The sequence below is a fragment of the Chironomus tepperi genome, unplaced genomic scaffold, assembly GCF_022539635.2.
Source record: "Chironomus tepperi strain 1889 unplaced genomic scaffold, CSIRO-AGI_Ctep_v1 contig_154, whole genome shotgun sequence".
Classification (NCBI taxonomy): Eukaryota; Metazoa; Arthropoda; class Insecta; order Diptera; family Chironomidae; genus Chironomus; species Chironomus tepperi.
Genome location: NW_027226276.1, coordinates 8,419 through 21,399, shown reverse-complemented (window position 1 = coordinate 21,399; position 12,981 = coordinate 8,419). Strand labels below are relative to the sequence as shown.

General features: G+C 33.4%; 1 protein-coding gene across 1 annotated transcript; it reads right to left on the bottom strand.

Moving 5' to 3' along the window:
* Nucleotides 1-1,734: 1,734 nt before the first annotated feature.
* On the bottom strand, nt 1,735-5,202 carry LOC139087966 (rho GTPase-activating protein gacF-like). Its single transcript, XM_070636942.1, has 2 exons — nt 5,101-5,202; nt 1,735-5,024 (listed from the first exon to the last, which is right to left on the bottom strand). Exon 2 carries the CDS (start codon nt 4,971-4,973, stop codon nt 3,843-3,845), a length of 1,131 nt encoding a protein of 376 aa, XP_070493043.1. The 5' UTR covers nt 4,974-5,024; nt 5,101-5,202; the 3' UTR covers nt 1,735-3,842.
* Between the last annotated feature and the right edge of the window lie 7,779 nt (nt 5,203-12,981).

Below are 12,981 nucleotides of genomic sequence, written 5' to 3'. Positions count from 1 at the left end.
ATGCGCATTCATTTCATACTAAACTTATTTTTTTTTTTGTATTCATCTATAATTTGCAGTTATAAAAAGCCACACAGCACAGCAAAAAAAAGAAGTAAAAAATCTTCTCTTTTTTTCTCTATATCCACAGATGAAGTTCAAATGATTCATTAAGGAAGAAAATTGTTGCAAATTAACGAATTGAGACAATAGGAACGAATATAAAAGATCACGACTGAAATGAAAGTGAAGATGAACATTTAACTGTCTATTAATTAATGTCAAGTCTTTATGACGTCGTCACGTGACGTTTTGTCTTCTTTATTGCCTGCAAAAATGTTACTTGTCTCCTGCTTAGAGCTTGAGATTTATGACATGAAATTTATGCTTTTACCCATTTTCGGTTAATTGCCAATGGATGAAATGAGTAAAAGTGTACAGCACTCAAAGGGAGGCTAAATGCATGATAGAAGGAGGTAGGCGAGACCAATATGACGAATGAATAATGGCAGTATAATATGTAATTAAACATTACTTTCGTTAGTTTATCCATGTGAGATTCCGATGAGGTTTCGTGTAATTGTTGCTCCCTTGAGAGGATTTTTGTGGCTTTTTTTGGTGGAATATTGGGGAATTTTTGTGTTTTGTTACAGCATAATGTGATGTATTATATGGAAGCATATGCTACACATGAGTCATAATATGCAGGTCATATAGCAGTAGAATTATGGATTTGTATGGAAAAGTCAGCTAGAGACAACTCATCTTAGAGCTCTGTAAGTGAGTCTGTCAATGCTAGCTTAAGTTCATTATGACTGAGTGGATAGGTCACACACCAGCAGTTTAAAGACCTTTCAATAATGAGAATGTGTAATTGATTCCTAACAGGGACTGATTTCTCAATTTCTTCAGAGAGTTTTCGAGTGTTATCAATATGACAGCGATTCAACAATGTTTACACGACGTAGAAGTCCTGTGGTGTGAAATTCATATTTTGTGGTGTGTCAATGAGCATGATTTAAGAGAAAAGTTAGTTTTTTTAGGTTTATGCTAAGGAAATCACTGCAAAAATTGTCTGTTCTGATTAGACACATCCAGTTCTATTGGAGTTGGTTCAAGTCGCAGTTAATCGATTGATAATTGAAAGATTTTTGTGAAATTAAGGGAATAAAGAGCTTTTGTGCCGTAAGACTCTAAATTTAAGAATTCTTTGTATTAGTGAATAAGCAGCTTGTCATTTGAGTTGATTCGAATCGACTAAAATCGTCTGCAGATGTGTCAACTTAGAGCTTTGTACATTAATTTCAATTAAAATTACTGCTATCGTATGAAATACAGCATGTGATAAAGGCGAACAGTGTAAAAATGATCCAAAATCCGAAACCAGGCCAGTTGAAATCCGATTGTTGAAATCCGCCTTCAGGCCAGAGTCTAGTCAGCCTAACTCTGGATTTTTGGCTATTTAGACATTATGTGCTTTTCAGAGTAGATTAACCTTGAATAACAGTCTTAAATCACCACGAATCCTTAATAATTAGTAACAAAATGTCCTAGAATATCCACAAAATATTCCACTCCAAAAAAGGTACACAATCCTCTCTCAAGGGTCGAGTCCAGACAGAAATTATAAATTAATCACAAATAATGAGAAAAAGAGTAAAAATAAATAAAGAAATTTTTATGTTCATAAGAAATTTTTTTTCAATTTTTTTTATTACTTTTTACAATTGTAAACATAAAAATTTTTTAAGCCCAAAAAAATAATTATTTTACAAAAAAAAAAAAACATAAAAGTACATAAAAATGATTGTTTATATCAGTAGAAAGCACCAGCAAAATTATCTGTCAATAATTAGTCAATCATAAATATCATGATTAGTAATTACTGTTCACTTTTGCCTCTGACTTTCCAGATAATGACCGGAGAGAAAAAGAATATAAAAAAAGGATGAGAAGCTATAAAAAAAACATAAGTATTAAGTGAAATAATGTTAATCACAAAATGATATAAAATAAAAATTTAATTATAACGTGTTTCAAGAGAATGTGCTCAGTTTTGAGGAATATATGATGTTTTTCTTGCTTTTTTAGGAACTAATTTACTTCTTTACAGACTAAAGTCATTTAAAATTAATTTTAATTTCTCTTCTTTTATTTTTCAACTTTTTTTGTAATTTTTTCACTTTTTTATTGAGATTTTTTCAATCAGAACTCGAATTCGACTTGGATTTTGTATCCCGAGTGGACAAAACCAGTTCAACTAGATGAAGGCAAGTTAATGTCCAGTTAATGACTATTTTTACCGTGTTTTTGTCCACTCGGGTATGGAAAAGTTAACTCAAGTCAACTCGGCTCCATACAAAATCAAAGTCGACTTCGATCTCAAGTTTTTCAATTTTAAATTACAAATATTAAGTAACCCTAGCAGAAAAAGAGCTAAGAGCTACTCTCATAAGCATGCTCATTTAATATATTTAAGGTAAGTAACCTCTCGAGAATATGCTCTTTGCCTGTTAAGGCTAGAATCAAAGATTATCATATGTTAATTATATGGTCGATTAGATATGATTTTGTGACATAATTTAAGCATCTTTCGGTTGAAACACATCATAATTAAATTTTGTAATAAAGATGGTCTTATTAATCATTGGATTTTCTTTTTTGTCGCTGAATTGGAAGTCTTTGCGCTAATTTTTTGATCAATTTTCTGATATGTTTGACTTAACTGCTGTAATATTGAATGATTTGAAGCTTAAAGTCATAAATGAGATGCGTATAATGTTCTATCTTCTCTATCGACTGCAAATGTCGACCTATACAGTCTAATGCATGCTTCTTGCTATAATGCAAGTATCAGCAAAGCGATTTCTGACTCTTCGTACCAGAACTCGAGGTCGACTTGAATTTTGTATGGAATCATGTCGTCTTGAGTCGACTATTCCAAATAAAATTCAATTTGACTTCGAGATCTGCTTCATACTGCTCCTAGCTCAATCTAAAGGCAAGCTTTTCTCGGCTATTCCATTGGAAATTTCTATTTATTAATCAGCAACTTGTATTTGCTTACAAATTAATACTAAGGCAAAGAGAGATGACACATGTTGCTAGAGCAACAAGAAATGTGGCGTAGAGGAAGCGACGAGTCAGCTTAGTGTCAGTTCTTAACTAAATCAGACTTTGCATCGATATGACGCCAGTCTGATGCCGTTTCTATTTCACTTGTGCTTTCTTTGATAACATTGCAACAAGGTTCGGATAAGTTTAATAGCATATGGACAGTAGACTCAAAATGAAGACTTTAAATTATCTACAAACTACACAGAAAACTTCACCAAAAACTGCCAAACTTTCCAATACCTTAATATCGTCCAATTTCAAACAATAGACAAAAAATAATATACATAAGTTAAATGAAATTAAAATAATTACAAAATATGATCGATCAATTAATTCCACAGTTTGTGGATAAAGTAATTAATCATAAGTCCATCAATAATCTGTCATATTTTATATTCTTCTCCTTCATCCCACACATGAAACACATAATAATTTAATTTTTTTTTTAAGAATTAATTAACTTAACATATTAATAACAAAAGTTACTATGATCATCATCATAAGTCCAAAAATATAAGAAATGATATCCCATTTCCCTCTTATATTTTTTTGTTATAATCAACATAAACATCTACAAACACAGAATTATGTTCTTTTGTTCCAAAAAAATATCTCACAGTACGTCATGTATTGCGCATTACTTATCAATAAGTAGAATTAATGTTGCGCACTAATGCAATTAAATAAAATGAGAAATTAAAGTTAAAGGTTGTGTTTGTTCAATTAATTAATGCTTAATCTGTATCCTAAATTTTCAGCCAATTCCAGATGGAACTTCGAATATTTCGTACCTTTCCGCCATTTGCGTCTGAATTACCATTCGTACTAGAATTACTATCAGTGTGATGATGAATGTGATGATCAATAGTATTTGCATCGCGTACTGATACATTACTCATGCGACGTACCGGAAGTGCAGTATACTTTCTATTACTATTGTTATTATTAGTGCCATTTGTTACCACATTTTGATTATTATTGCTATTGCTATTATTGTTCAATCTTAATGTTGTTGTAGCACTGCCACTATTTCCATTTGCCGATAATGTGCAACTCGATGACGACGATTGAAAACGTGATAATGAATCTAAATTCTTCACTCGTGTTGTTAATGAATCGCGCTTTGGTCTTAACACTGGAGATGGTGAAGATGTCACATACTTATTTGGCGATGATGGTGGAATGTTGACGACGGTCGTATTTCCATATGCTGCTGTCAATGTTGGTGATGCTGTTGTAACAAGCTTATTGCTTATGTTAGTACTGCTACTACTCTGGGATATTGGTATTGACGATGATGAACTACGGTTTGGTTGTTGCTGTTGCGATGTCTTATTGCCGTCAATTGAGTTTGAATTTCTCAAACTTTGAACGGAATCGGGACGATTAAGACTTAAATCTCTTTTTGTTATTGATGATGGTCCGCTTGTTCTTATACCACTTGCTGTATAAAGACTACTCGTACTTTTTGTAAGGCTTCTATTTGCAGATGGTGGACCAGCCGATATAGCACGTCCACTTGGCGGCTTTGTTGATACATTCACAGCACTTTTTGTTGAACCAGGTAATGGAATTTTACTCGGTTTCGTTCGACGTGGCGTCTCGGGACATTTTGATGCAGTCATATCTCTCTCCTGCTGATCATGTGCCGACTCTGTCGAACTACTGTGTTGAAATAAATCATCCATAGCAAGTGGTATCATAGCTTTCATACTGGGTGTTGATATTGTTGTTGTTGACTGTATGAGTCTTTGATTTGGTGTGGATGTATGCATAACAGTTATGCCGTCACGAGATAATCGTGTAGTCGTCGACGATGACGATGATTGATGCTCAGGACTTCCATCACAGCGCGCTGCTAATAGCTTTGCTTCCATAACACGGATTTGTGCTCGTGTACCTTCCAACTCTATGTTACGTTCCTCAATCTGTTATTTTTGTGTGGGTTGAAAAATTTTGAATGTCAGTGATTTTGTGAGATAAAAGAGCATATGTTGTACTTACCGTAAACTTCAAGTCTTCTACGTCTTCCTTTGATTTGTCCAATTTCTTAATAAGAAGAATTTTTGACTTTGTTGCCTGATCAAGTTTTTGCTGCAGAACCTGTTTTTGCGAATAAAATAGAATAGAAAATTATTATCTTGATATATGGAACTAGATCATGTTATGTGGCAATTTGACGTTACAACATCTGCATAACTTCATAAAATTAATTAATTTTTTCTAATAAAATTTTTTCTCATTCATGAACTGCTTTTTCTTTCTCAATTCTTTGAGATTTCAATTTAAAGATAATTTCCATCACAACTAGCTGGTTAACTCATTCAGAAGAAGTTAAGCAGACCATAAATTGGGTTGATTCATTGCGCTATATTGCAAATATTGCTAGTGCTAGTTATGGAGAGAAAAAATATCAATTTTTATTTTATTGCATTGTAATTGAATATTATCGCAGCAGAATGAAAGCTTTTACTCATAAAAAATAGTAAATGACCCGAACAGCACAATGTGGTTGCAAGGGCACCGTTATGAAGCTGTTTTATCAGTTAAACTCGAAGTTGCCCTGACGTCATCATAACAATGGAATTTTGACTCATTTTTAGAGCATAGAGTGCGGTTCTCCGTATTGTGCTGCTCGGGAATATTAATAATTGTCAATACCCTTGAGATTATAAGAGGTAATGTCTCAATAATGATTATAGAATTGAATTTTATTTAATATTTATGCTTATTAATTTAACGTGCCTTGAATTGGACAAAGCAGTGTTGATTTTCATGAATGGTCTTGTTGCTTCTTAGACAGTGCTGTACAAACTTATTTGCGTCATGACACTCATTGGCCGTAACCCTCGATCACGTCATACGTTTCATGACATGAGTTTAGACAACATTGTTCTATGACAAGAACTGCTAAGTGCAATGCAATGCAGTAGACAATGAGGATACTATTCTCATTGAGATAAGATTCTAATGTGTATCTTTGCTCTTTGTCTGTTCAGGTATCAATCTTAAGACTAGCATTCAATCCCCATACACCTTGCATATACTCTATTCCCAATAAATAAGACCTAAAAATCAATTTTGAACTCATTTGGCATGTCATAATCAATTCAAACCCATCCAGGACGTCATTTGTCAATCAACCCCAATAACTTTGCATAACGATAATTGCTAGCAATTCGCTGACTTATTAGGCGACCAATTTAATTTAATTTTGCATTTCATAGCTTTCACCATTTGAAGATAATGAAACAAAATTTGAAAATTTCCATTGAAAATCCAGCACACAGCCAAAAGTCGAATAATAACGCAAAGTAATGGCATACGATTGTTCGTGATCATCGGCAAGTTTTTCAATGAAAATTGTTACACATTAGTGAGCATTCATTGTTACGGAATGGAATTTAACCATCTAACTTTAATTTTTCTTTTGTACCTGCTTACGCGCTCAGACATACGTACATGTGTATAATGTTGGTATAATCATGGACACTTTGTAGTCTCTTTTTTTGCTCAATTCTTTTGGCAAAATAATAGACAACAAAGATCTTTTTTTTTATAGGCACAGCAACTGTTGTCAATGAAGCGTTTAACGACTAAATGAGGATGAAAAAAGAGACAAATTTGATGGGTCAGTGAAATTAAAATGGAATTTAGCCATTGACCACTTGTTGGATTGTATAATGAACATTTTATACTTTTTGCTGACTTTTTTAAGTTAATTGTGTTATGGATGGAGCAATAAACATTTTTTAATTTGGACACAGATGATTCATTTGTGGCAAATCGAATGGAATTTAATTTTATTACTCAAATCAACTAGTTTAAGTCATGACGTACATTAAGAAGTCAGATGTCTCAGTGACTTTGAATATTTTATGGCTTCGAGTTTCACGACAGACTGTGTCCCATTGCGTCAGAATTTCATTTGCACTAGTTTGCTATGTCTTTAATGTATATTAAGTCATTTCATATGGTTTCTTAGAGATAAATGACGCTTAGCTGGCTTTAAAGTGTTTCTTAATCTATGGATTAACGTTTTATGACGCTAAGTTAACAAATTTGTTTCAAAATCCTTGAAACCGGATCTGTGCAGCTGTCATTAATGCTAATTTACGAGTTTTAATTAGGATTTATGGCTTTAGAGTTGAATAGTTCGGTCATTGATCTGTATAGATTGAAAGAGTTGTGCATTTTTGAATATTTTTTTGCTTCTACTTCTTCCTCTTTTGGTTTCTAAGCTGTTTCATGATGGTTTTTTGCTGAATCTAGTAAATTATGATGACTTTGCTATTGAAGACGTTCCTAGAAATTGATTGCTTAATTTACTCATCTTATTTGCATTGTAATTTATGCAAATTGTTATTTACTTAACTTGCTATGATGATCTTTAAGGTGTGTACTTAAGTGCATCCTTCTAGAAATGCGGATTCAGAGAATTTTAGACTTTCTACCCTTGGATGAAAACTGTGTGGACTAGCCAGACATCACTTTAAACCTTCCACAACCTCATCAGCAAGTATCACATCGTTCAAACAGTTTATTACACTCACCAAGGGAACGTATCGCAACAATAGCAACCTTAAGTCACATCCTACTCAAATAATAAACAACATGAGTTAATAACCCCCAAAGAAATGGCACTAAGATGTTACGACATAAATCAAGAAGAAATTTTTTTCAGCTGTCAAGGTCTCAAGATCATTTTTCATGTCCATTTAACTGATTGGCCATTGTCACAATTTGCGACAAATGAATTAAATGAATCCATTTTATTTTTCATTATATTTTATATTTAACGGTAAATTGAAATTCAAATTTGTAACGGCTTTATCCTTTTTGAATTATTTTACCGAACTTCATATTTTCAACCCCTTTTTGAACTTCGTGAATATTTTCACTCACTCTATTTTTGACGACGATTGAGTCGACAATTTATTTTAAAATTTATATCGAAATAAAATAATTAAGTAAAGTCAATACTTTGAATTGAAACACTCGAGTTTCTATTCGTTTATATTTCGAATATTTTCAGGAAAAATTGTCTCAAGTCGGCACAAAAAGTTTTTAAAATAAATTGGATTTTCCTGAATCAAAAAATTCAATTTTTAACTTTAATTAAATAATAACGTCTCAAATTCGATTGATTCGTTTATATGCTATTATCTGCTTGCAAATTCGATTGCTCAGAAAAGCATAAATAGATTGGATTCGTTCAATCTCTATTGTTTGTATTTTTCAGATTCCATCAACGTGCTCCTGAAAATACAATAGGAACTACTTTCGAGTTATTCCGGCTTAGCGAATTTATTTTGGCACTCGAGCTACTATAAATTCATTCAACTAGTGTGCTGATCGTACGGGGTCCGTAACTGCACACTTAGACTGCGAAATTTCCATAAAATTGGTTTTGGAAAAGATCCAGTAACAAAGATCCAGGATTTAAAAGAGAAATCTTGAAGCTTTATTTGGACGTGATTGATCGTACGGGGTCCGTAACAACACGCCAATATCACGGTTTTGATTCTAATTGACGAATCAGGGATTAGTTTATTTTAACGTAATCGATCGTACGGTATCCGTAACGTTGCGTTAAAAGTTCCAGTAAATTAATTTAACCTTAAGACACATTGTTGTCAAAATAGACATTCGAGTCTATATCGTTTAATTTTCCATTCGAGGAATATAATCACGGAACAATAGAAAGGATTGCAAAATGGCGCAAAGCAACGTGTTTGCTGAAGACGGTTCAATTAATCCACAATGGCTACAACATATAACTAATGAAGATGCTTTAGTGTCGGAAATATCCACGTATTTTCTGTCTGCTGAAAAATTAAAGCCTGATGTGAGATGCTGTATGAAGGATTGTGTGATGAAAAGAACTGGATCGTCTACTCAGCCTATTCAAGAAATTGATCCAATGCTTTTGTGTTATTTCTGCGACCAGGTTTTCCATGCTGGATGTATGGATTTAGATAATTATCTGATTAAGGAAGAATCAGTTCCCTGGAAGTGTCATGAGTGCAAGAAGGACTTCATGAATGAAGCTTGCCAATCCTACTACCAACAATCAGCATATGCTGACAAAATGATCCTTCGAAGATCAAAGTTCTTACTTCCTTCAATTAAAGAGACGGAAGAAAATTTATTAGCTGATTTGGAATTCAGCAAATCTGACTTGTACTCATTCGAGAGACGAGCAAAACAACTTCTTGAGGAAGAAGATCCAGAAGTGATTAAAAATCCAAAATTAATCACGCCGTATGTTTTAAAACATTTAATGAAAACACGTGCAGATAAGAAGCGAGCAGCTGAAGTTTCGGAACGTTTTAAGCTTGAACTAGAGAAGGTACAAGCTCAAATTAGGGAAGCAGCAATGAGAAACATGCATCATAGTGCTCCAACAACTTTAAATACAACAGCTGCTGATCAATCGTTGACTTTTCAAGTTCCTCATTCTTCAACAATGATACCAAACATACTTGGCACTCGAGCCACTAACGTGCTATCTAGTTTATACACTAGTGGCAACACTACTGCTTCAATTGAAGCTAATCCAGCATCACTTCGTCCAGCACAAGAGCAGTCTGCTGAGTCCACAGCTTTTGTAACAGTTACTAATCAACAGGATAATATTAGTCCAGACAATTCTAGTGATCCAGGTAATGCAAATGATTTTACAACTTTACTGCAAAGATTGACTGTCTCACAAGAGAGAGACGAACGAAGGAATCTGGAAACTATAAGACGTCGTGCTTTGCCTAAAATAGCTGAGTTTAAAGGAGAAGAAAGCAAATGGCTTGCCTTTAAACAGGACGTTGATCGTTATCGTGAACATTTTGGACAAGACGAAGTGGTTTTAAAGTATTATGTCAAAGGCGCATTAAAAGGAGAAGCCTTTGAAATCGTTCGTGATTTATTTGAAACTGAATCACTGGATGTGATTATATCAACATTAAAGGTCGCTTACGGCGACGAAATGAGTATGGTTCGCAATAGAGGCGAAGACCTGAAGCATTTTAAATTCAATTCCAAATTACGTCGTATGGATGCTATTAAGCTACAAGCTGCGATCCAGTCATATTTTGCTGCATGTCGTCATGCAAATATCGGGTATATTAATACAAATACAAATGCTGAGGCAATACTATGCCAATTTAATCAAGAGGACAGACTCCGCTGTAAGAATCATTATGCTTCTACGAATCCTAGTTCTTCTATCATCGTTATGGACGTTCAAACAATATATGAATACTTGCTCCAACGAATTCCGCTGCTTGATGATGGATGATAGATTCAACGCTTGAGCGCTTTAAGCTCTTATTTTCCCTCCCCCAGTTTGTCACAATTTGCGACAAATGAATTAAATGAATCCATTTTATTTTTCATTATATTTTATATTTAACGGTAAATTGAAATTCAAATTTGTAACGGCTTTATCCTTTTTGAATTATTTTACCGAACTTCATATTTTCAACCCCTTTTTGAACTTCGTGAATATTTTCACTCACTCTATTTTTGACGACGATTGAGTCGACAATTTATTTTAAAATTTATATCGAAATAAAATAATTAAGTAAAGTCAATACTTTGAATTGAAACACTCGAGTTTCTATTCGTTTATATTTCGAATATTTTCAGGAAAAATTGTCTCAAGTCGGCACAGGCCATAAATTTAGCCATCATATTAGATAGATTTAGGTCTTGATAATAATGGATAAATTTGGACTGTCCTTGAAAATATTTTTTTTCATAAAAAGTGCAGCTTGGTGCTGAAACTCCATTCATGGACTTTTTTATTCATTTTAAATTAATTAATTTGTTGTATAAATTAATTTATACACAACATTTTTTTTCGAGAGTTCCTTTTGTAGCGCTAAATTGTTAAATTTACATCCACATTCATTGAGCTTCAATCATGAGTCACATTCATTGACATGTGAATGAGTACACAAAGGACAGGAAGTCGCGAATAGAAGCGAATCTAAAAGTGTCTGCTTGGGGAATTGAGTTCGTTTTTTTTTGCAGAAGTTCTTCGAAAATCGACCGACCATAAATCGCAATTTAAATGACACTTTTGCACAATTTTCGTCTTCTCCATCATCAAAGTCAAATAAAAAAATGATTATGGAATTGAAATTGTTTTGTTTTATTCCAAGCTCTTCTTATGGTCATTGCGCATTGCCTTTTTTTCCCCACACTTAAATTGACAATTGACAAAAGATAATTGGTGTATTATTATCGAGCGAGTTTCATTTTGTTGTGAATTGTTTTTTAGTGCTGCGATAATAAAAATAGACTCATAAACTATCCAATTTAACATTCAGTTCCAAATAAGGTCACATTGTAGCTTTTAATATACCAACAGAAAATAATAATCATTAAAAATATTTACATTTGATCATTCAAGTGAAGACAACTATAAATTTTATATGAATGGGGCAGTGGTGGGCAACCTGTGTGACGCGGTACACTAGTGTGTCCCAAAAAATGTATGACATATGCGATTTCCGTTAAGACTCACCACCAGGGTGTGCTATGAAACACAAAATGTTGCCGTGTACAGTTTAAGTCAAGGCTTACTACCAAGGCATGCCGCAATAAATAAAAAGTTACCCACCACTGAAATAGGAGGATATCATCAATGTCTGAAGATGTCTTTTGTCTGATAAGTGATTCTTGATTGTGCCAAATCTGATTGATATGCTTAAGACTGGTTCTTTTGAATATTGATATTAAGTGGCTCTTATATCCAAGGATACATCTCATATAAAAGCGTTTTTATGATCGATTTTGCATTGTTATGACATGTCATAAAATTTGGGGTTGTAAGCAGTTGATGTCTGTCGTGAAGAGGTGGGTTAAGGCACTGGGTCATCAATATGCAATTCTATTAAGTTGGTTCGGTCAAAATTACAGGGCTTCAGATAAGAAATGCAGGAATACTGCCTTAGACGAACTATAAGATACAGCCTGAATCTGCAGACCTGTGTACTTAAAATGTAAGAAATGGAGCCTTCATTAAGTCTTCTATAATCAAATATTCAGGCACCAAAACTGAAACAGTAGCTCATTGTACTACAAATCCATCAATCCTCATTAGAAACTCATCCCTAAATCACTACACAATTGACTGCCAAAGCAACAAAAAACCATCAACATCCATGACATAAGAGACATAATAAGTAAATGACCCCGCTATTAAGTAATAGCCACACATGTATTACCAAAGTGAGAATCCTCCTCAGATTATAAAAATCTGATAAATTTACGACTCAATGAGGTTAAAAGCATCAAGACCTTTAAACCTCTAATCTGTACATTTTTCATTGCGACAAGCTGCATTTTAAGCTGTACACCTTTCCTCGCTCATATTCATTTTAAGTAGATTGAACTTTATTTTATGGTAATGGGTTGGCAAGTAAAGAGAAATAAATTTAAAGCCTTCATTTAAATTTCAGCACATGAGAGGCGTAAAAATCAATTAATCAAATTAGATAGAGGAGTAAGCATGCAACAATGATGTGTCATCACAGCCTAAAAGTTGCATATTATGCCATTCTCCTATTATTTATACACATCGCATGTCATTAATATAAATAACGCATTAACATCATCTCCAACAATGTTGTAAGGCCTAATTAAGTGAGTTATTGAGTACTGAGCATTTAAATTATACAATATGCATCTTCTATTGGGTATGGTTGATTAATCATAATTGTTATTTGTTTATAATGAAATGCTAACGGTGATGTTGTAATCAAAAAATGAAAGAAATTAAGCTTATGATTATGAAGAAGCTATGGAGAAATTATGAATCAATGACAGAATACAAGACAAAGATCTACAACTTAATTAACGGCTATCAGTTACGGTAAATGC